At 41.7% G+C, this 25,559-nt stretch overlaps 1 protein-coding gene across 1 annotated transcript in view; it reads left to right on the top strand.

Moving 5' to 3' along the window:
• Window positions 1-25,559, top strand: part of babam2 (BRISC and BRCA1 A complex member 2) — a 194,995-nt gene that overhangs the window by 166,820 nt on the left and 2,616 nt on the right. The window contains exons 9-11 of the mRNA XM_029674925.2: window positions 19,906-19,976; window positions 24,330-24,412; window positions 24,542-24,695. Of these exons, the coding sequence (XP_029530785.1) occupies window positions 19,906-19,976; window positions 24,330-24,412; window positions 24,542-24,695 (308 nt within the window). The remainder of the gene's footprint in view (window positions 1-19,905; window positions 19,977-24,329; window positions 24,413-24,541; window positions 24,696-25,559) is intronic.

The following is a 25,559-nucleotide window of genomic DNA, read 5'->3' as shown; positions in this document are numbered from 1 at the left end:
CTACACCATGGTGCTACCCTACAGAGTGCTGTTGAAGCTACTGTAGACCTTCATTTCAAAACAGTGTGTTTTAATCAATTATTTTTGTGACATGATTATATTTAGCATAGTTTTATCTAAAAATTATAACTTTTTTAATGATTTTTTTTTAAATTCACTGAGGAGGATGGTCCTCCCCTTCCTACTCTTAGGAGCCTCCACTGGTGTACAGGGACTCCAGCAGAGCCCTCATACAGCCGCGAGTCCTGTTAGGAATAGGCACCTGAGACAAAAACAAGCACACAGACAAGTTTTCCTTCCCTATTGACTATAGAATTTAATATGATCCTGTGTGTTTATCCACCAAAACATGTTAAATTGAGTTGTTCTGCCTCTTTTCGCTGTCAATCCTTCATATTCCCCAATGAAAATGTGCATACCAACAGAGGCACCAGCTACCCTCCTGTAGGTTTTCACTCCATGTAACTAACCTGATCCATCTTATCAACCAGCTAATTATTAGAATCAAATGCACTAGATCAGTGGTTCCCAACTCCGGTCCTCGAGTATCAGATGTACTTGTTGGCGGCTACAATAAAAATGTGTGTTGTTCGAGGTACTTGAGGACCGGAGTTGGGAACCATTGCACTAGATTAGGGTTGGACCTACAGGACTGTAGCTCTCCAGGAACCATGGGAGGGTGTAGAGCAGACGTGTCAAACTCATTCCACGGAAAGCCGAGTGTCTACAAGTTTTCACTTCTCCCTTGTACTTGAATGATGAATTAAGGTCACTAATTAATAAGGACTCCCCTCACCTGGTTGTCTAGGTCTTAATTGAAAGAAAAAAAATAACTGCAGACACTAGGCCCTCAATGGAATGAGTTTGACACCCCTGGTGTAGAGGAGCTGAATGGAACAGGCATGTCTTCACCCTGCCTGGAAAGGGGGAGAGAGAAGGGCCACAGGCACTTCATGTTTTTGATTTAAACAACTAGGTGTGTTGAATTTAGATAATCACTGAACTGATCGATTAGTTCAGTTGGTCTGGTGTGGTTTCTAGTTGGGACAAAATCCTGACTATACTACATACCTGGGTTGAGGAGTTAGCGAGGTCAACTCTGAGTTCATTCAGGATAAATGGAGTTAGCCTGGATAGTTCTGTAGGATTTGTTGTCATAAAGATTTACTTTAAAAAAAGGTGAGCCAGCTACAGGTTATTCTGAGTTGAAAGTGTCTGAGCCATAAATTGAGGACCAATGAAATCAGATACCATCCCTCTCTCAAAGATTGTTATCATCCCAGTCATTTGAGGAAGACAATCAAATGTAATTTTTTTGTGTAAAAAAGTATATAAAATAACAATCACATTGCACATTTAGTAATGACAGCATTTGCTTTCCAAACTGTGTGTTTTTCCTGAGATTGCATTTTGAAGTTTGCGGAAGGCCAACTGACAGTCGCAACCAACCATAAATATATCATCCATAGATGGCAGTTTCCATTCAAGTCAAGACTGGCAGCCATTGCTAGTTTACCCATGATTTTAACAGTCAAATTGGAATATATTTCTATGGCCACAACTCAACAAGCTGTTCCACAGATGGAAGAACGGGAGTGGGGGTAAAGGTGCTTGTGCATTGATAAGCACACCAAAGACAGCACTAACGAGTTCTTAAATAAAGACGTCACTTCTAAAAGCCTATTTCACACCATAGCCTGCTGAATTTGCAAGATTTACTTTTATTTTATTTAGATTTTGGCAGAAATGTATGGCTCTCGAGTGGCACAGCGGTCTAAGGCACTGCATCTCAGTTCAAGAGGCATCACTACAGTTCCTGGTTCGAATCCAAGCTGTATCATATACGGCCGTGATTGGGAGTGCCATAGGGAGGCACACAATTGGCCCAGCGTTGGCCGGGGTAGGCCGTCGTTGTAAATAAGAATTTGTTCAAGGTAAAAAATAAATAAAAAATGTATAATAATACAAATTATAATTTTTATTGGCTCTGACTCGACCATGAATTGTCTCAATTAAGAGTTCTGTGTACGACTAGCCATGTGCGACATTCACGCACAGTTGCAAGCCTGCTAGAGTTAGCAACAGGTGGGTGAGCAATATCCACCATTGTAGTAAGGATAAAGCCTGACTTGGAATGTGAAGTACATGTTGATAGACGTAGTATAAACCAGCCTTTAGTCTTAATCTTTGATTCTCTAGTGCACTATCATACTGACTATTTAGCACATCGCCTCACATGTGAATCCTTAAAGAGATGGGCGGGGCTAAGACTTAAGAGGGTGTGAACGATGCTGAATGGGTATAGACAAAGAAGAGCTATCCAGTAGGCGTACCAAAAAGGGCCATTTTCTAAAAAAATCCCCATATTTCATTTTCTAGATTGGACTATTTTTTGATGACCTATACTTACATGCATGTTGTACAGTTATGTGCTATTGGTTCTATAGTCATTTATGACCATGCCCCACCTACATAGATATTGAAATTGGTAAAACAATCCCCAAAACGAGATATTGGAGACTTAATATGTCTCTGCTTAACAATGAAGGATTCTGCTTTGTGTTAAAAAATTACTGGCTTGACAATCAACTCTCTCCTGTCTCAGCTGAAACTGTCTGGGATGCTGCTGAAGCAACCATAAGGGCTTATATAATTTCCCAAACTTCTCTGATCAAGATGCTTAGAAAACAGGGAACATTTTGAGGCTGAAGTAAAGCATTTAGAACTTTTTCATAAACAACAACCAACCCAGTCAAACAGGAAGTCACTAGCTTGTGCTGAGGCCAAACTCAATTCAGATCATACAAAGCATGTCAAAAAAACTGTTTATTACCAAGCAAAAATATTATGAGTTTGGTAACTGGCCGAGCCGTCTACTTGCTCTACCAACTTAAAAAGATTAAGTCTGTAAGGAAAGCAGATGGCTCCACTTCTTATGATCCATTGCCTATCAATAGTACCTTTTGCGACTTCTATATATCTCGTCATACTTCACAAAGATCGAACTACGAAATGACAAAATATCTGAATAAGATCATCTTGACCACTATATCAGATGAGCATAGAAATAAACTAAATGCTCCCATGGGAAGCAATGCCTTCTGGTAAGGTACCCGGCCTAGATGGCTTCTCAGCAGAGTTCTACAAGAAGTTCTGGCCTGAGATAGGGCATATTTTCATGCCTGCTCTAAATGATATGTTCGAAAGAGACATACCAGAGTCCTGGAAAACTGCATCCATTAGCCTGATACTAAAAAAGGACAAAAACCCATTAAACTGCTTTTCATTTAGACCTATCAGTTTGCTAGGAGTTGATGTTAAACTAGTCGCTAAGAGACTTGCTCGCAGGTTGGAGGGCCTACTTCCAGACCTCAATAAACCTTATCAGATTGGCTTTGTGAAATCCAGATCTGGAAAGGACAATGTGAGACATGCTTTGAATATCCTAAACCATCTTGGCAAAAGTAAAGACCCTGCACTCAATGTCTCTCTCGATGCCGAAAAGTCCTTTTGATGGAGTTGGATGGAAATTCTTGTTTGCTGTATTAGAAAAAGTTAATCTGGGTGACCATTTGATTAATTCAGTAAAATGACTTTATTCTGACCCATCAGCAACAGTTAACACAAATGGTAAACTATCAGAAATGATTTCCTATCGGTATGGGCTGATGTAAAAGCTGTCCTTTATCTCCTGCTCTGTTCTCGTTAGTCATAGAACCACTGGCTGAGGCAATAAGGTATAGTAATAACATCAGTGGGTGACGAAGAGCAAAGAATTTCAGAATTTTGTTATTTGCTGATGTTAGGGTAGGTTTTAAGTCACAGTGGGTACAACATTTCCTATACTCTTCCTGATAAACTCAGTCACCGTATCAGTGATAAACTCAGTCACAGTTTATTTGTAAATGTTATTCTCAGAGGCTACCCGGAACATATCCCAGTCCACGTGATCAAAACAGTCTTGAAGTGTGGAATCCGATTGGTCCGACCAGCGTTGAATAGTTCTTAGCACAGGTACTTCCTGTTTTGAGTTTCTGCCTATAGGAAGGGAGGAGCAAAATGGAGTCGTGATCAGATTTGCCTAAGGGAGGATGAGGGAGGGCCTTGTAGGCATCCCGGAAGGTTGGATGTAGCAGTGGTCGAGTGTTTTAGCTGCACGAGTACTACAGTCAATATTTGATAGAACTTCGGTTGCTTTTTCCTCAAATTTGCTTTGTTACAATCCCCAGCTACAATAAAGGCGGCCTCAGGATATGTGGTTTCCAGTTTGCATAAAGTCCAGTGAAGTTCCTTGAGGCCGTCGTTGTATCGGCTTGAAGGGGAACATACTGTGACTATAACCGAAGAGAATTTTCTTGAGTTGTAATACGGTCTGCATTTGATTGTGAGGTATTCTAGGTCGGGTGATCAAAATGACTTGTTTCTGTATGTTATCACAATCACACCATGAGTAGTTAGTCATGAAACTTACACCCCCTGCCCTTCTTCTTCCCGGAGAGATATTTATTCCTGTCTGCGCGATGAACTGAGAACCCAACTGGCTGTACAGACTCAGACAATATATCCTGAGAGAGCCATGTTTCCGTGAAACCGAGTATGTTACAATCCCTGATGTCTCTCTGGAAGGACATCCTTGCCCTGAGCTCGTCAACTTAATTATCCAGAGACTGAACATTAGCAAGTAATATACTCGGATGCGGTGGATGGTGTGCGCTCCTCCTTAGTCAAACTAGAAGTCCACTCCGGATACTTCTCAGCACCTGGAATCAGTTCAGTTGCCCTACAGGGTACGAACAAAGGTGAGTTACCGCCACTCTGATATCCAAAAGTTTTTCCCGGCTGTGTTATTTAAAAAAAAATCTGGGCTAATAATGTAAGAAATAACACACAAAAAAAATACTGTGAAGTTGCTCAAGAGCAAGAAGCACAGCTGCCCCATCTGTCGGGCACCATTTTCCTGGACATCATATCTGAATATGGTAACCTGTCAGGTTCAAATCAAATGTTATTTGTCACATACCCAGGGTTACAAAATGTATGTGGATAAATCCATGGCTTTACCTTTGAATATCCCTTCGACAATCAACTTAGAAACAATATCTCCATTCCAATTGACTGAAAATACTTTAAATACTTGGGCATACAGTGGGGAGAACAAGTATTTGATACACTGCCGATTTTGCAGGTTTTCCTACATACAAAGCATGTAGAGGTCTGTAATTTGTATCATAGGTACACTTCAGCTAACCGATCGCTGCCGCTGTACATAGTCTATCGGTAAATAGCCCACCCATTTTTACCTACCTCATCCCCATACTGTTTTTATTTATTTTATTTTATGCTCTTTTGCACACCAATATCTCTACCTGTACATGACCATCTGATCATTTATCACTCCAGTGTTAATCTGCAAAATTGTAATTATTCGCCCACCTCCTCATGCCTTTTGCACACAATGTATATAGACTCTCCTTTTTTATACTGTATTATTGACTAGTTAATTGTTTACTCCATGTGTAACTCTGTGTTGTCTGTTCACACTGCTATGCTTTATCTTGGCCAGGTCGCAGTTGCAAATGAGAACTTGTTCTCAGCTAGCCTACCTGGTTAAATAAAGGTGAAATAAAAAAATTAAAAACTGAGAGACGGAATCTAAAACAAAAATCCAGAAAATCACATTGTGAGATGTTTAAGTAATTAATTAGCATTTTATTGCATGACATAAGTATTTGATCACCTACCAACCAGTAAGAATTCCAGCTCTCACAGACCTGTTAGTGTTTCTTTAAGAAGCCCTCCTGTTCTCCACTCATTACCTGTATTAACTGCACCTGTTTGAACTCGTTACCTGTATAAAAGACACTTGTCCACACACTCAATCAAACAGACTCCAAACTCTCCACAATGGCCAAGACCAGAAAGGGTGTAAGGACATCAGGGATAAAATTGTAGACCTGCACAAGGCTGGGATGGGCTACAGGACAATAGGCGATCAGCTTGGTGAGAAGGCAACAACTGTTGACGCAATTATTAGAAAATGGAAGAAGTTCAAGATGACGGTCAATCACCCTCGGTCTGGGGCTCCATGCAAGATCTCATCTTGCATGATCATGAGGAAGGTGAGGGATCAGCCCAGAACTACACAGCAGGACCTGGTCAATGACCTGAAGAGAGCTGGGACCACAGTCTCAAAGGAAACCATTAGTAACACACTACGCCGTCATGGATTAAAATCCTGCAGCGCACGCAAAGTCCACATGCTCAAGCCAGCGCATGTCCAGGTCCGTCTGAAGTTTGCCAATGACCATCTGGATGATCCAGAGGAGGAATGGGAGAAGGTCATGTGGTCTGATGAGACAAAATAGAGCTTTTTGGTCTAAACTCCACTCGCCGTGTTTGGAGGAAGAAGAAGGATGAGTACAACCCCAAGAACACCATCCCAACCATGGAGGTGGAAACATCATTCTTTGGAGATGCTTTTCTGCAAAGGGGACAAGACGACTGCACCGTATTGAGGGGAGGATGGATGGGGCCATGTATCGCAAGATCTTGGCCAACAACCTCCTTCCCTCAGTAAGAGCATTGAAGATGGGTCATGGTTGGGTCTTCCAGCATGACAACGACCCGAAACACACAGCCAGGGCAACTAAGGAGTGGCTCCGTAAGAAGCATCTCAAGGTCCTGGAGTGGTCTAGCCAGTCCCCAGATCTGAACCCAATAGAAAATCTTTGGAGGGAGCTGAAAGTCCGTATTGCCCAGCGACAGCCCCGAAACCTGAAGGATCTGGAGAAGGTCTGTATGGAGGAGTGGGCCAAAATCCCTGCTGCAGTGTGTGCAAACCTGGTCATGAACTACAGGAAATGTATGATCTCTGTAATTGCAAACAAAGGTTTCTGTACCAAATATTAAAATCTCATTTTCTGATGTATCAAATACTTATGTCATGCAATAAAATGCTAATTAATTACTTAAAAATCATACAATTTGATTTTCTGGATTTTCCATCTCTCACCGTTGAAGTGTACCTATGATAAAAATTACAGACCTCTACATGCTTTGTAAGTAGGAAAATCTGCAAAATCGGCAGTCTATCAAATACTTGTTCTTCCCACTGTATATGTTACTCCAAATCTTAAAGACCTGTTCACTTCCAATTATATGACTTCGCTCACTAAGATTTAAACGGGACCTGGTGTCAGGATTAATGTGGTCAAGATGAATATCCTTCCACGGCTAAATGATCTATTACAAAATATTCCCTGCAATCTATCACAGTCCTGCCAATATATGATGCCAATATCCGAAAATATATCTGGAACAATAAGAAACCTAGAACCACATTTACCAAACTAATTAAGCCTAAGGATTTAGGAGGGGTCTCTGCCAAATATGCAACTATATTACTTGTCTGCTCAGATCAAGCACATGGTTGGTTGGTGCCTAGACAGACGTGACTCACTTTGGGTTGGGATGGAATTAATAGCATGTCATCAAAGAGCCATAGCTTCCTCACCTTTTATTAATAGCTTTGTAAAGATCTAGGCCCTTTCTGACAATTTTACAGTCCATAATACACTCTTAGCTTGGAAAGATGCGAGGAGATACTTGCAGATTCCAGACCATTTATCACTTTGGTCACCGATTGCCCTTAATCCTGACTCCCCCCCCAAATGAGGAGTATTGGACTTCTGGGCTGGAAGACAAAGGGTATCGCTGACCTTTTGCCTTTATTTACTCAGAACACTCTTAAATGATTCCAACAGATACAAACTTATTTTTACTTTTTTTTTTATTGTTTGAAGTACCTACAACTTAGATACTTCACAGAGGGTCCTAAGAAAGTTGATAAACTACGTTTTCAAATTACTGAAGTTGAAAAACTATTTACAAATCCTACTGTTCAGAGAGGTTTAATCTCTGATTTATTATATTTTGTTGAATAGAAGTGCCGCCTCCTATGATGCATTGAGACATGTTTGGGAGAGTGACATTGAACAGGCATTAGGTGAGGAAGACTGGACTTCTATCTGCAAAAAGGTCAACCTCAAATGCACCTCCATAAGCTTACAATAACTAAATTTCAAATGTTTTCATAGAACCTACTTTACACCCGTCCACCTTCACAGAAAGTTTTTCAACGCATCACATTTATGTTTCAAATGTGTAGAGGATACTGGCACCTTCATGCATGTTTTTTGGTACTGTAGCAGAATTAATTTACACATCTGGAAGATCTTGGGTAGACAATTTGCTCTTTCACCAAATGTATATTTATTCTAATTTGATTGTTAAGTTGTTTGAGCCTGAGTCTGAACGTCTGTTCAATACCCTTGTTTATTGTATATTGTTATTGTGGCCCAAGAGAGATAGACAGCTACAGTTGAAGTCGGAAGTTTACATACACCTTAGCCAAATACATTTAAAATCAGTTTTTCACAATTCCTGACATTTAATCCTAGTAAAAATTCCCTGTCTTAGGTCAGTTAGGAACACCACTTTATTTTAAGAATGTGTGATGTCAGAATAATAGTAGAGAGAATTATTTATTTCAGCTTTTATTTCTTTCATCACATTCCCAGTGGGTCAGAAGTTTACATACACGCAATTAGTATTTGGTAGCATTGCCTTTAAATTGTTTAACTTGGGTCAAACGTTTTGAGTAGCCTTCCACAAGCTTCCCGAAATAAGTTGGGTGAATTTTGTCCCATTCCTCCTGACAGAGCTGGTGTAACTGAGTCAGGTTTGTAGGTCTCCTTGCTCACACACACTTTTTCAGTTCTGCCCAAAAATATTCTATAGGATTGAGGTCAGGGCTTTGTGATGGCCACTCCAATACCTTGACTTTTGTGTCCTTAAGCCATTTTGCCACAACTTTGGAAGTATGCTTGGGGTCATTGTCCATTTGGAAGGCCCATTTGCGTCTTGAGATGTTGCTTCAATATATTCACATAATTGTCCTTCCTCACGATGCCATCTATTTTGTGAAGTGCACCAGTCCCTCCTGAAGCAAAGCACCCCCACAACATGATGCTGCCACCCCTGTGCTTCACGGTTGGGATGGTGTTCTTCGGCTTGCAAGCCTCCCCCTTTTTCCTCCAAACATAACAATGGTCATTATGGCCAAACAGTTCTATTTTTCTTTTCATCAGACCAGAGGACATTTCTCCAAAAAGTATGATCTTTGTCCCCCATGTGCAGTTGCAAACCGTAGTCTGGCTTTTTTTATGGCGGTTTTGGAGCAGTGGCTTCTTCCTTGCTGAGCGGCCTTTCAGGTTATGTTGATATAGGACTCGTTTTACTGTGGATATAGATACCTTTGTACCGGTTTCCTCCAGAATCTTCACAAGGTCCTTTGCTGTTGTTCTGGGATTGATTTGCACTTTTTGCACAAAAGTACGTTCATCTCGAGGAGACAGAACGCGTCTCATTCCACGGCTGCGTGGTTCCATGGTGATTATACTTGCGTACTATTGTTTGTACAGATGAATGTGGTACTTTCAGGCGTTTGGAAATTGCTCCCAAAGATGAACCAGACTTGTGGAGGTCTTGGCTGATTTCTTTTGATTTTCCCATGATTTCAAGCAAAGAGGCATTGAGTTTGGAGGTAGACCTTGAAATACATCCACAGGTACACCTCCAATTGACTCAAATGATGTCAATTATCAGAAGCTTCTAAAGCATGGCTTAATTTTCTGGAATTTTCCAAGCTGTTTAAAGGCACAGTCAACTTAGTGTATGTAAGCTTCTGACACACTGGAATTGTGATACAGTGAATTATACGTGAAATAATTGTCTGTAAACAATTGTTGGAAAAATTACTTGTGTCATGCGCAAGTAGATGTCCTAACCGAATTGCCAAAACTATAGTTTGTTAACAAGAAATTTGTGGAATGGTTGAAAAACGAGTTTTAATGACTCCAACCTAAGTTAAATCAAATGTATTTATATAGCCCTTCTTACATCAGCTGATATCTCAAAGTGCTGTACAGAAACCCAGCCTAAAACCCCAAACAGCAAGCAATGCAGGTGTAGAAGCACGGTATGTATAAACTTCCGACTTCAACTGTATGTGGAAAACCTCCCATAAATGCCCCATAATTGTGATGTTTTTATTTATTTTTTATTTTATAACTGCCCTGGTATTGTACCTGGTATGTGTGCTGCACTTTGTTTGTCTATATAAACTCTTTTAAAAACAAATTGAATATAAAGATAATTAACCCCCCCCCCCTCACCCCCCCCAAAAAATGTTTTACCTGCTGCAGCAGACTCTCCAAGCTTGACCGCTGCTGTGATCCTACTTGAAAATATGAGAGAGGCCTGTAATTTTCATCATAGGTACACTTCAACTCTGACAGACAAAATGAGAGAGAAAAAAATCCAGAAAATCACATTGTAGGATTTTTTATTAATTTATTTGCAGATTATGGTGGAAAATAAGTATTTGGTCAATAACAAAAGTTTATCTCAATACTTTGTTATATACCCTTTGTTGGCAATGACAGAGGTCAAACGTTTTCTGTAAGTCTTCACAAGGTTTTCACACACTGTTGCTGGTATTTTGGCCCATTCCTCCATGCAGATCTCCTCTAGAGCCGGGATGTTTTGGGGCTGTTGCTGGGCAACACTGACTTTCAACTCCCTGCAAAGATTTTCTATGGGTTTGAGATCACACAGTCGTCCAGAACAGCTGATGCACTCATGCATGCTTCGTTGTTGCATGCCTCGAAGCGAGCATAGATGTTATTTAGCTCGTGTGGTAGGCTCATGTCACTGGGGAGCTCGTGGCTGTGCTTCCCTTTGTAGTCCGGAAGTTTGCAAGCCCTACCACATCCGATGAGCGTTGGAGCCGGTGTAGTACGACTCAATCTTAGCCCTGTATTGACGCTTTGCCTGTTTGATGGTTCGTCATAGGGCATAGCGGGATTTATTATTAGCTCCCTGGTTAGAGTTCCCCTCCTTGAAAGCGGCAGCTCTACCCTTGAAAGCGGCAGCGGATGTTTTGCCTGTAATCCATGGCTTCTGGTTGGGGTATGTACGTACGATCACTGTGGGGACAACGTCATCACGTCATCAATGCACTTGTACGTGCCTCTGTGTGTGGAGTAAAGGTGGTCTACAGTTTTTCTTCCTCTGATTGCACATTTTACATGCTGATTTAACATGCTGGCAGAAATTAGATAAAATGGATTTGTTTCCCTGCATTAAAGTCTCCGGCCACTAGGGGTGTCGCTCCTGAGTATTTTCTTGACGGTCAATAGTCGACCGTGCCTGGAGCGTCCCTGCTAGGCATGGACACACACACCAGCAACTCAGAGCTGTCAACACACTACAAGTGTGTGTGTGTGTGTGTGTGTGTGTGTGTGTGTGTGTGTGTGTGTGTGTGTGTGTGTGTCTGTTAATCGTAGATAATTTCCATAGAACAATGGTTATATCAAAGGTCACGAATGAGTTAACACTGCCCCAAAATAATATGTTGATCTGCTCCTACCTGTATATGTTTTTGTTCAACTTTAGTGAAATATTCACTAAAATATTATCTGCATCATGCTGTATCTGCCTTTCCCATTAATGAACACCCGCACATAACCAACACACGCACACAATACACACTCAAATAACACAAGAATGGAAGCAGTGTGCAATCTAGGTTTCACATTATTTCGAACCCGTATTGTTTTTTTAACAGGCAATCAGTGGCACAACACCACCACAGCCTGTGAGGCACAACTTTTTGCGTAAATTACATTATTCCAACCAGTTGCCATTCTCTCTCCCCCTACCCCCTACCATCAGAAATATAACTCACTGTTACAGTGCATTCGGAAAGTATTCAGAACCCTTCCCTTTTTCCACATTTTTACGTTACAGCCTTATTCTAAAATGGGAAAAAATATATAAAATCCTCATAATACCCCATAATGACACAATACCCCATAATGACAAAGCAAAAACACAGGTTTTTAGACATTTTTGCAAAGCTATTAAAAATATAAAAATATTTACGTATTCAGTATTCAGACCCTTTGAATTCAGTATTCAGACCCTTTGCTATAAGACTCAAAATTGAGCTCTAGTGCATCCTGTTTCCATTGATCATCCCTGAGATGTTTCTACAACTTGATTGGAGTCCACCTGTAGTAAATTCAATTGACTGGACATGATTTGGAAAGGCACACACCTGTCTATATAAGGTCCCACTGCTGACAGTGCATGTCAGAGCAAAAACCAAGCCATGAGGTCGAAGGAATTGTCTGTAGAGCTCTGAGACAGGATTGTGTCGAGGCACAGATCTAGAGAATGGTAGCAAAGCATTTCTGCAGCATTGAAGGTCCCCAAGAACACAGTGGTCTCCATCATTCTTAAATGGAAGAAATTTGGCTGTCCGGCCAAACAGCAATCGGGGGAGAACGGCTTTGGTCAGCGAGGTGACCAAGAACTCGATGGTCACTCTGACAGAGTTCCAGAGTTCCTCTGCGGAGATGGGAGAACCTTCCAAAAGGACAATCATCTCTGCAGCACTCCACCAATCAGGCCTTTATGGTAGAGATGGAAGCCACTCATCAGTAAAAGGCACATGACAGCCCGCTTGGAGTTTGCCAGAAGGCACCTAAAGGATTCTGACCATGAGAAACAAGATTCACTGGTCTGATGAAACTAAGATTGTGCTCTTTGGCCTGAATGCCAAGCATCACGTCTGGAGGGGATGTTTTTCAGCGGCATGGACTGGGAGACTATTCAGGATGGAGGGAAAGATGAACGGAGCAAAGTACATGATGATAACCTACTCCAGAGCGCTCAGAACATCAGACTGGGGCGAAGGTTCACCTTCCAACAAGACAACAACCCTAAGTACACATCCAAGACAACGCAAGATTGGCTTCGGGACAAGTCTCTGAATGTCCTTGAGTGGCCCAGCCAGAGCCCAAACCTGATCAAACATCTCTGGAAAGACCAGAAAATAGCTGTGTAGTGACGCTCCCATCCAAGCTGACAGAGCTTGAGAGGATCTGCAGAGAAGAATTACAGGTATGCCAAGCTTGTAGTGTCATACCCAAGATCACTCGAGGCTGTAATCACTGCCAAAGGTGTTTCATGAAAGTACTGAATAAAGGGTCTTAATGTTTTATTTTTTTTGCTTTGTCATTATGGGGTATTGTGTGTAGATTGATGAGGGGGAAAAACTGTTTAAACTATTTTAGAATAAGGCTGTAACGTAATGTGGAAAAAGTTAAGGGGTTTGTATACTTTCCGTATGCACCTTATTGGCACACTTGATGAAGATGAGCAAAGACTGTATAAAATAAATTACAAATACTGAGCTATATTGTATGCTAAATATTTTTTATTTTTTATTTCATACTAATACAATTACTCAGAGAAAGAGATTTTGTTTAACAAGAAATAAAATAAATTCTCAACAAGATAAGTTTCAAAGTTATTGGCACCACTAAAGATTTTAATAAATAAAATAAAAATACATTTTATCTGCATTAACATTCTACTTAGGTAAATCTCCGCTTCAGGAACTGTATTGTGGCCTTTCATGGCTTCCTGTTTCACTGGGTATAAACATGCAAAATCCATTTGCGATCCATCACCGTGGGGAAAGACAAAGAGACAAATGGTTGTTGACCTTCATAAATCAGGCAATGGGTACAAAAAATTGCTTCCATAATATGCCACTTACCACTATTAGGGCAATCATTTAAAAGTTTAAAACCACTGGAACAGTGATAAACTTGCCTGGTAGAGGATGCAAGTGAGTAGTTTATATAGGGCGGCTTATGTCAATCAATCAAATCTTGTGACTTGTGAGGAGGCGGGACTTCCGCCTAAGATTTTAATATCTCACCCAGGATGTAAATATCACATCCACGTGCTGTATGTAATTATAAACTGGGTGGTTCGAGCCCTAAATGCTGATTGGCTGACAGCCGTGGTATATCAGACCGTATTCCACGGGAATGACAAAACATTTATTTTTACTTCTCTAATTATATTGGTAACTAGTTTATAATAGCAATAGGGCACCTCAGGGATTGTGATATATGGCCAATATACCACGGCTAAGGGCTGTTCTTACCCAGGACGCAACGCGGTAACCAGTCTATAATAGCAATAAGGCACCTAAATATCCCCTCCATTGTTCTGAGTGGCCAGTGCTTTCACATCAGGATGTGAATGACACCCTTGTTATTTATTTTTACCGTGTGTTTTATGTAAACACACCCCACTGATCTGATTACAGTATTGTGAATGTGAAGAAGGGTCCTAGTGTCTGTGCAGACATGTTGTGAAAGGTGTTGGTGGGGTGACAGAGACTGTGTTGATCAAGGGGCTATTGTATTGGGGCCTATGGTGACGTGGGGATTGATGTGATGGTTTAGTTAGAATGGAGGTTCCATGTTTGAGCATGACAACTATACCCCATTGTCCAATTTCCTTAACCAGTGAAAATTCTTGGAGTTGTGATGGGCTTGTCAGGAGAGGGGTTTGTGTGTATTAGTACGGCAGGGGCTGGTGATGTGGGTCCGGACAGTTCAACTCTAAAATGTCTTAGTTGCTTCAAATAGTTGTTTTATTAATAACACGAGCTGTGAATTTAAAATATGCAGGGTTAATTTAATTCTGTTTGGAAAAGGTACATGTCCAAGATTCACAGTTGGAGACACTTTCCTGACTTTTTGGAGTGGTAATGGCTTGTTTGCATGCCTAAAAAACTGGTTGGGGGTAGGCTTGGGCCTTCCAGTGCATTCAAATCTGGCCCAGTGGAGAATCAATAAGCAGTTGCCTGGACTTCACTGAGCCTTGAAAGTACTGAGCCTTGGAAGTTAGACTTTATTTTTATTTATTTTTTAATCGCTTTAGTGGAACATTTTCACAACTCTAAGCACATAAATCAAATCAGATCATCGAAGTGGCTCATGTTTCAAATCTCTAGGCACATTTTCGAATGAAAATCACTTGTTCACCGCACCAAATCACTCTTTCAATTTGGATACATATTCACTCGCTCAAAACCAGGCTACAGTTACAAGTCCAGACAAACCACCCCCCAATTACAAAAGGTAATTGTCTTGGGGGGACAGCGAATCAACAATGTTTATGCAGATTTTACCCTCCTGTATTCCGTGAATCCAAATGTGAACTTCACATTTCCATATCATAAAACTCATGTACAGTGTCACAATGTTTGAGGTACTTAAGTCAATTGAAATGTGGTTAAAGTTTTGATACATGAGCCATTTTGATGATCTGATTAGATTTGTGTGCTAAGAGTTGTGAAAATGTTCCACATAATTGTAAAAAATTGAAAGTCCAAACAACTGCTTGTTGATACCACACTGGGCCTGGTATGAATGCTCAACGAAGCTTAAACCTACCTCCAACCAGTTTGATTACAATGTTGGATTTCAACCCGGACCCCCAAAACACACATCCCACTCAAAACAGTTTCCACATGCAAAACCGGCCTTCTCTCCACCCCACAAACTTGATCAAAGTCACAATAGACCTTTGGGTCACCAAATAGCCTAATACATTACCCCTGATCAAGAGCAAAACACATATTTGTCCCACATTTGACCAAGGACTCTACTTGATCAAAAGTATTTTGTCTTACATATAGCCCAATACACTACCCACAGGATCACAACAAGCCTCTCACACCAGGTCCACACACACAGTGATGCAGACACTGCATGTGGAAATAAATGTAATCCTTAAGAGTCGATGGATGCGCCTGTCAATCTAAGTAACATAATTTTTAAAAATCCCCTTCAAAATCTGTCAGTGGCACCTAGAGAAATATTTTTTTGTTGTTGCATGGGCTACAGTGGTGTTTGTCAGACCATGAGACATCCTGAAAATCGTTCTTCTCACGAAAACGTCTGTTGCGCCCGAACGGTTTTGCCTTCACACGAAAATGACCACTCTGGAAAGATGAGACACTCACGAACACGTGGGTGTTCTCTGTTTCGCTCTTTGATCCCCCACAAGCCCCAAGGGACTCGTCTAAAGTCAGTACCACCGATGTGTAGCGTCCGAACCGTTTGGCCTACTAATATAACTCTATGGAAAGATGAGATTCTCACGAACACAATGGTGTTCTCCGTTCTGCTCTACGACCCCCATAAATGGCTCAGGATTCATATGACGGTAACCCAGTACCAGTTTAAAAATGAATGGAAGTATGAAGGTAGTTTTGTGCCAATAATAATGGAGGTTAAATATGTGTCCAAGAAACAAAAATATTTCCTGGGCTTTCATATATTGCCTAGATATAGGACAGACACTTCAAAACCTTATTCCTTAGGATTTAGGTCTGTTTTACATTTATGAATGTGTTATTCAATACATTTCTATGGGCTATAAGTAGTAAAGGCCAAATAGTTTAGCTATAAGTAGTAAAGGCCATATTTTATCAAATAGTTTTTACATATTGTTTTTGTTGATACATACAGGGGTCCTAAAATTCTAAATCAAATAGCTAAGTGATCCATATGTTAGATTAGTAGAACCCCACCCCCTCCCCAAAGGCTTAGACTTTTAGAGGTTAAGTATCATCACAGGAAATAGTATGTTTTTTTAGTTTTAGGCTTAAAAACAAGACATAATCACTCCAATAACTCAGGAAGGTGTCTTCAACTGTGAGTCTTGGACATGCAACATGTTTTGAACTGTAAGTACCTACAAAGTCACTCAGAACAGTGGGTGTGATATTTACATCCTAGTGTGAAGCCCCAGCTACTCAGAACAGTGGGTGTGATACTCACATCCTGGTGTGAAATCACATGGGTGTGATATTCAAATCCTAGGCGTACGTCTCGCCCCCCTCATAAATCACACAATTTTTTTGATAGTTTGACAGAAGCCATCCTATATAAACTACTCAAGTTTATCTTTATCTGTCTCCACGTACAGTGGGGAAAATGGTTTGGGAAGGCAAAGAAAATTCCAAGGGGCCACAGTTGGAGAATTACAGAACTTGGTCGAATCTTGGGATCTCCAATTAGACGCTAACCTCTATGCCAATAGGCTCGTGGAAGGGTTGACAGAAAAAAGCTTTTATTGTGAGCAGCCAACAAATGTAAATGCCTGGAGTTTGCTAAACGGTATTGGCACTTGGATTGGAATCGGGTGCTATGATTAGATGAGACAAAAATAGAGGTCTTTGGCCACGTATACCACGGTGAGTTAGGCGTTGAAAGGAGGATGCAAATGCAGAAAATAACTCCATACCTACTGTAAAATATGGTGGCTGTTTTGTTTCTTAAGGTCAACGGCATCATGAACTCTACTAAGTACCATTAAATGTTTGCTGAAAATGTGATCGCCTCTGCCATGAGGCTGAACTCTTCCAGCAAGACAATGACCCCAAGCACACAATCAAGAAATTGTCAATTGACCACAGAATCAACATTTTGCATGGCCATCTCTGGACTAAAACCTCATTGAAAACCTGGTTTGAATGGAAGAGGGCAGTCCATAAGCGCACCGAAGGATATCAAGGATCTGGTAAGATTCTATACGGAGGAATGGTTTGAGATTCCTCCCAATGTGTTCTCCAATCTCATAAACCATTTTATAAAAAGGCTCAGTGCCGTTAACTTTGCAAGGTGAGGGTGCACATACACAAGTATTGAAAACGGGGGTCAATATTTTTTATGATTATACAGGTAAGACAGAACAGGTAGAGGGCAGAACACACACGGATCCCCTACCAAATCAACCCCCCCCACCCCAAAACCAGACTTAAAGCAGGCATGATATAAACTCAGCAAAAAAAGAAACGTCCTCTCACTGTCAACTGCGTTTATTTTAAGCAAACTTAACATGTGTAAATATTTATATGAACATAAGATTCAACAACTGAGACAAACTGAACACAGACATGACTAACAGAAATTGAATAATGTGTTCCTGAACAAAGGGGGGGTCAAAATCAAAAGTAACAGTCAGTATTTGGTGTGGCCACCAGCTGCATTAAGTACTGCAGTGCATCTCCTCCTCATGAACTGCACCAGATTTGCCAGTTCTTGCTGTGAGATGTTACCCCACTCTTCCACCAAGGCACCTGCAAGTTCCCTGACATTTCTGGTGGGAATGGCCCTAGCCCTCACCCTCCGATCCAACAGGTCCCAGACGTGTTCAATGGGATTGAGATCCGGGCTCTTCGCTGGCCATGGCAGAACACTGACATTCATGTCTTGCAGGAAATCACGCACAGAGCGAGCAGTATGGCTGGTGGCATTGTCATACTGGAGGGTCATGTCAGGATGAGCCTGCAGGAAGGGTACCACATGAGGAAGGAGGATGTCTTCCCTGTAACGCACATCGTTGAGATTTCCTGCAATGACAACAAGCTCAGTCCGATTATGCTGTGACACACCACACTAGACCATGACGGACCCTCAACCTCCAAATCGATCCCGCTCCAGAGTACAGGCCTCGGTGTGATGCTCATTCCTTCGACGATAAACGTGGATCCGACCATCACCCCTGGTGAGACAAAACTGCGTCTCGTCAGTGAAGAGCACTTTTTTCCAGTCCTGTCTGGTCCAGCGACGGTGTGTTTGTTCCCATAGGCGACATTGTTGCCGGTGATGTCTGGTGAGGACCTGCCTTACAACAGGCCTACAAGTCCTCAGTCCAGCCTCGCTTAGCCTATTGCGGACAGTCTGAGCACTGATGAAGGGATTGTGCGTTCCTGGTATAACTCGGGCAGTTGTTGATGCCATCCTGTACCTGTCCCGCAGGTGTGATGTTCGGATGTACCGATCCTGTGCAGATGTGGTCTGCCACTGCGAGGACGATCAGCTGTCCGCCCTGTAGCGCTGTCTTAGCAATGTATTGCCCTGGCCACATCTGCCGTCCTCATGCCTCCTTGCAGCATGCCTAAGGCACGTTCACGCAGATGAGCAGGGACCCTGGGCATCTTTCTTTTGATGTTTTTCAGAGTCAGTAGAAAGGCCTCTTTTAGTGTCCTAAGTTTTCATCACTGTATCCTTAATTGCCTACCGTCTGTAACCTGTTAGTGTCTTAACGACCGTTCCACAGGTGCATGTTCATTAATTGTTTATGGTTCATTGAACAAGCATGGGAAACAGTGTTTAAACCCTTTACAATGAAGATCTGTGAAGTTATTTGGATTTTTACAAATTATCTTTGAAATACAGGGTCCTGAAAAAGGGACGTTTAGCTGAGTTTACAAGGGTGCCAATAACACATCTTTTTGTAGGGAAAAACTATTGCTTATTGAACAAAATCTTTCTCTGAGCAAATGTATTAGTATACTTTTTGTTGAGTATACAAAATATAGCTCAGTACTTATGTTATTTGCTTTGTACGGTCTTTTTTGCTCATCTTTGTCAAGGGTGCCAATAATTTTGGAGGTGACCATATTAATATAAATCCCTGATTGTTTGTGTCACAAAACTGTCACAGCCATCATGCTTATTAGAGTCACTAAGGGGTCACTGGGTTGGCGACTGACCCCGAGTGTAAACGTGCGTAACTCATCCTCTGATACACTTTATAGTTTGACATCTCAGCTCTTTGATATCTGCACTCATTAAAAACGCTGACGTATAATGTCGGAGTATTGATTGATGCTCAAATGATATGGTCTCGTCTTCCTGAGAGGTTGTATGTACCAACCAGGGTCATCCTTGGTAAATTTGAATTCAAGTCACTCAATTGAGGAAGTGATTTAAATTGAAAATGATACAATGGAAAAATGTGTGAAATAAAAAGCATGTTATTTTCTGTGTATTAGGTTGACTTAACTTTTCAAGATGCCAACCCCAAAAGTTACATTTTAGTATTGTACAGTTCTGTTTTAGCTGGTATTTGCCTGGTAATCAAGTATGTATTAATTTATCTCCCTCCCTCCCTCCTCAGGTGCAGTATGTCATTCAAGGCTACCACAAGAGGAGAGAGTACATTGCTGCCTTTCTCAGTCACTTTGGAATGTGAGTCTGCGGTATGTGTGCGCCCATGTATGTGAGAAAAAAACAGAAATATCACTTACAGTGGGGAGAACAAGTATTTGAGACACTGACGATTTTGCAGGTTTTCCTATTACAAAGCATGTAGAGGGCTGTAATTTTTTATCACAGGTACACTTCAACTTAAGTAATTAATTAGCATTTTATTGCATGAAATAAGTATTTGATACATCAGAAAAGCAGAATTTAATATTTGGTACAGAAACCTTTGTTTACAATTACAGAGATCATACATTTCCTGTAGTTCTTGACCATGTTTGCACACACTGCAGCAGGGATTTTGGCCCACTCCTCCATACAGATCTTCTCCAGATCCTTCAGGTTTCGTGGCTGTCGTTGGGCAATACGGACTTTCAGCTCCCTCCAAAGATGTTCGATTGGGTTCAGGTCTGGAGACTGGCTAGATCACTCCAGGACCTTGAGATGCTTCTTATGGAGCCACTCCTTAGTTGCCCTGGCTGTGTGTTTTGGGTCGTTGTCATGCTGGAAGACCCAGCTACGACCCATCTTCAATGCTCTTACTGAGGGAAGGAGGTTGTTGGACAAGATCTCGCGATACATGGCCCCATCCATCCTCCCCTCAAAACGGTGCAGTCGTCCTGTCCCCTTTGCAGAAAAGCATCCCCGAAGAATGATGTTTCCACCTCCATGCTTCACGGTTGGGATGGTGTTCTTGGGGTTGTACTCATCCTTCTTCTTCCTCCAAACACGGCGAGTGGAGTTTAGACCAAAAAGCTCTATTTTTGTCTCATCAGACCACATGACCTTCTCCCATTCCTCGTCTGGATCATCCAGATGGTCATTGGCAAACTTCAGACGGGCCTGGACATGCGCTGGCTTGAGCAGGGGGACCTTGCATGCGCTGCAGGATTTTAATCCATGACGGCGTAGTGTGTTACTAATGGTTTTCTTTGAGACTGTGGTCCCAGCTCTCTTCAGGTCATTGACCAGGTCCTGCCGTGTAGTTCTGGACTGATCCCTCACCTTCCTCATGATCATTGATGCCCCACGAGGTGAGATCTTGCATGGAGCCCCAGACCGAGGGTGATTGACCGTCATCTTGAACTTCTTCCATTTTCTAATAATTGCACCAACAGTTGTTGCCTTCTCACCAAGCTGCTTGCCTATTGTCCTGTAGCCCATCCCAGCCTTGTGCAGGTCTACAATTTTATCCCTGATGTCCTTACGCAGCTCCCTGGTCTTGGTCTTTGTGGAGAGGTTGGAGTCTGTTTGATTGAGTGTGTGGACAGGTGTTTTTATACAGGTAACGAGTTCAAACAGGTGCAGTTAATACAGGTAATGAGTGGAGAACAGGAGGGCTTCTTAAAGAATGCAATAAAATGCTAATTAATTACTTAAAAATCATACAATGTGATTTTCTGGATTTTTGTTTTAGATTCAGTCTCTCACAGTTGAAGTGTACCTATGATAACAATTACAGACCTCTACATGCTTTGTAAGTAGGAAAACCTACAAAATCGGGAGTGTCACTGTATGTCCTGTCTGGTCCAGCGACGGTGGGTTTGTGCCCATAGGCGACGTTGTTGCCGTTGATGTCTGGTGAGGACCTGCCTTACAACAGGCTTACAGTTCCTCAGTCCAGCCTCTCTCAACCTATTGTGGACAGTCTGAGCACTGATGTTGTGCGTTCATGGTGTAACTGGTGTAACCTGTCCCGCAGGTGTGATGTTCAGATGTACCGATCCTTTGCAGGTGTTGTTAAACGTGGTCTGCCACTGCGAGGACGATCAGCTGTCTGTCCTGTCTCCCTTTTGTGCTGTCTTAGGTGTCTCACAGTACAGACATTGCAATTTATTGTACTAGCCACATCTGCAGTCCTCATGCCTCCTTGCAGCATGCCTAAGGCACGTTCACGCAGATGAGCAGGGACCCTGGGCATCTTTATTTGGTGTTTTTCAGAGTCAGTAGAAAGGCCTCTTTTAGTGTCCTAAGTCTTCATAACTGTGACCTTATTTGCCTACCGTCTGTAAGCTTTTAGTGTCTTAACGACCGTTTAACAGGTGCATGTTCATTTAATTGTTTATGGTTCATTGAACAAGCATGGGAAACCGTGTTTAAACTCTTTACGATGAAGATCTGTGAAGTTATTTGGATTTTTATCTTTGAAAGACAGGGTCCTGAAAAAGGGACGTTTCTTTTTATAATGAATTTTTTTTAAGGAATTTGAAATTATTTATACTGTTACTTTTGATACTTAAATATATTTAAAACCAAATACTTTTAGACTTTTACTCAAGTAGTATTATACTGGGTAACTTTTACTTGAGGCAGTTTATATTAAGGTATCTTTGACTTTTACTCAAATATGACAATTGTGTACTTTTTCCACCACTGACGATTCAGCTGCCCTGCCGGGTAAGCCAACTGTTGCCACACATTTCATGTGTCTGAAGGTACAAATCCTACCTTCTCGGCAGGCCCAGAGAACAAATCAAAAACGGATGGTTCAGATGACCGTGTCAAGTAGCAGACAAAAGAAAGTTACTGTGAGATTTCAAAATGTTTAAAACCATGACAAGAGAGAGACTGCCAGCGAATGCAGCAAAGCGATGCTGTTTTTATGAGTGAGTTCATGCTGAAGTTCTTACTGAGCACTGTCAACACTTTGTATTCAACACTTTTATAAGCTACAAAACGCGCATTCTTCTTATTTCCACTCAGCGCTACAACAAGCACTGCAGCCGTAATGAATGAGAAGGAATGTGTATCTATAGGCTTGCGTTGTTGTTATTTTTAACTTCTTGGGTCTATTTTAATATCAAGGAATAATTCAGAAATAATGCGGTGCGACTCGAGTTTCCTCATCAGCTGGAAGACGAGTGTCCCTTTTTGGTCAGTGTCAGTGGAGGAAAGGGAGAGCGGAGGGATGTTGAGGCAGACCCTCAGACTTCTGCTCTCTCCCTCTGCTGACACTGATCATCAGATGCAGGCACCATCAGCCCAGTAAAATAAAAAGCTAATTATTGAAATGTATGCTCACTCAGCTGTGCTTCACAAGTAATACAACAACGCATCTATTACCGGTGTGATCATATAACCACAGCCATTATGCTGATATATTAGCCACTTTCAATGTAACATACTGAAACAAAATGAACTGTGCAAGAGATCGTGTTGTAGTCAGAACACATCGGAGTATGATTCTATTGCATTGACATGCACAACTCAGCCCGTACTCTATTGCCGTATATGGATCTGTGGCATTTATGGATCTGTGCTATTTACTTTGAACTGGACTGTGTTTACAGCATGAATCGGTCGTGAGTAGATACGGATGCACTTGTTTTCAGATCAAAGTGAGAGCTGCATGTAGCCATGTGTGCACATTTTGTTAATATCCTTTGCTAGTTAATGAGTTATTAGCCCAGTTATAGATCATTTGTAGTCAGCGATAGGGGAGTGATTGCTTCCTACAAGTGCACAAAACATAAACATTTCTAGACATCTTTTAAAAGCGCGTCTGGTAAATAGCTTTTTTTTTGTCTTAAAGGGGCAGCGTTGTATTTTGAGACAGGCTTGAATAAGCTAAGTAGCGATAGGCAGAGGGTAGCATAATTTGTCTGATTCTCTGTAATAATGGTATGGGAATAATAATGCTTTTTATTTTGTGAATTATTTTCTTGCATCAAACAAAACAACAACATTCTTCAGTCACTTCCTTGTCTGAAGAACAAGTGGATAAACAGGTTGATGTCAAGCCCTGCATGTCTCAGGGAATGTAGGCCTAAATTTAACACCACACATTGGCTGCTACTGTAGGCTGAATGATAGAACAGCTATTTCCATGTTAAAATGTTATAAAATACATTTGCTTCGTTGTTTCTGATGGTAGGCCACTTTGGAAGACCTACATTACGATAAAATAGCCACAGTAGCATACATGGCCACTGTTAAAGCTGTAACTTAAAGCAGGTACAGCCTCAAGTTTGTACTCAGCAGACCTGAAATTTGCTCAGTACCGAATATAGTTACAGGGAATGTTGCTCCCACCAATTTAATGGGTAAACCTAACCAACGTTTCAGCAACACAGAGCCTTCTTCAGTGTTGGAAAGCCCCTGCATTTGCAGAGGGCTCTGCTTTGCTGAGAAGTTGTTTAGGTTAATAAAAAAAATATATATATAATAAAATAAAAAAGCTTTACCCATTAAGTTAGGATCATATATAGGCAGTGCTACTTTCTTCTTAGCAAGCACATTTTTGGCATTGTATTTGATTAGTATGGGGCATGTGGACACATTACAGTGTCTATATAAGAAAGGTGTGCGTGCGTGTGTGTGCGTGCATGCTTGTTGCAGGGGGGTGGTGGAGTACGATGCAGAGGGATTCACCAAGCTCACTCTTCTCCTCATGTGGAAAGACTTCTGTTTCCTTGTCCATGGTGAGTTCCACACAAACACACACACACACACACTTCTTTCCTACATTGATCCCCACGTCACCTCTTTCTCACTATCTCTCTCTCTTTCTCTCCCCTATGTCTCTCCCCTTCTCCCCTCTCCTCCTCCAGTGGACCTCCCTCTGTACTTCCCGCGGGACCAGCCCACTCTGACTTTCCAGTCTGTGTACCACTTCACCAACAGTGGGCAGCTGTACTCGCAGGTGCAGAAGTCCTACCCTTACAGCCCCCGCTGGGACGGCAACGAGATGGCCAAGCGAGCCAAGTAAGACAGTCAGTCTTGCATCCCCCCCACTAATGGTTAGGATTGAGGGAGGGGAAGCTGATCCTAGATCTGTATCTAGGGGATGCTTTGTTCATCCCGTAGCATACTGGACAACAATGACCAGTATGACCCACTATACCATACAATAATGACTTACACTGAGTGCACTTTTACATTAGGAACGACTTCCTAATATTGAGTTGCACCCGCTTTTGCCCTCAGGGCAGCCTCAATTCGTCGGGGCGTCTACAAGGTGTCAAAAGCGTTCCACAGGGATGCTGGCCTATGTTGACTCGCGTTCCACAGTTGTGTCAAGTTGTCTGGATGTCCTTTGGGTGGTGGACCATTCTTGATACCCAAGGGAAACTGTTGAGCGTGAAAAACCCAGCAATGTTGCAGTTGTTGACACACTCAAACCGTTGTGCCTGGCACCTACTACCATACCCCGTTCAAAGGAACTTTTGTCATGCCCATGTCCATTTGAATGGCAAAGATACACAATCTATGTCTCAATTGTCTCAAGGCTTAAAAATCCTTCTTTAACCTGTCTCCTCCCCTTCAGCTACACTGATTGAAGTGGATTTAACAATTGACACCAATAAGGGATCATAGCTTTTACCTAGATTCACCTGGTCAGTCTGTTTCCTAAAGTCTCGTATACTTTAGTGTATAATTATCCATAATACAGGATGATAATGATAAAAATCTAATTAATTTGTTAAGGCCTTTGTAAACTACTAGTTAGCAAGAAACTTGCAGAGCTGTTGAACCTGCTACCATCTTTGGACCAGCTCTCCCTCGCCAAATACATTTTATCTCAATCTAACTAATCTGGGATAATAATGCAAAAAAATCCCTGTCGCA

This window comes from Oncorhynchus nerka, linkage group LG12, assembly GCF_034236695.1.
Source record: "Oncorhynchus nerka isolate Pitt River linkage group LG12, Oner_Uvic_2.0, whole genome shotgun sequence".
Classification (NCBI taxonomy): domain Eukaryota; kingdom Metazoa; phylum Chordata; class Actinopteri; order Salmoniformes; family Salmonidae; genus Oncorhynchus; species Oncorhynchus nerka.
This window is presented reverse-complemented; position numbering and strand designations above follow the sequence as displayed.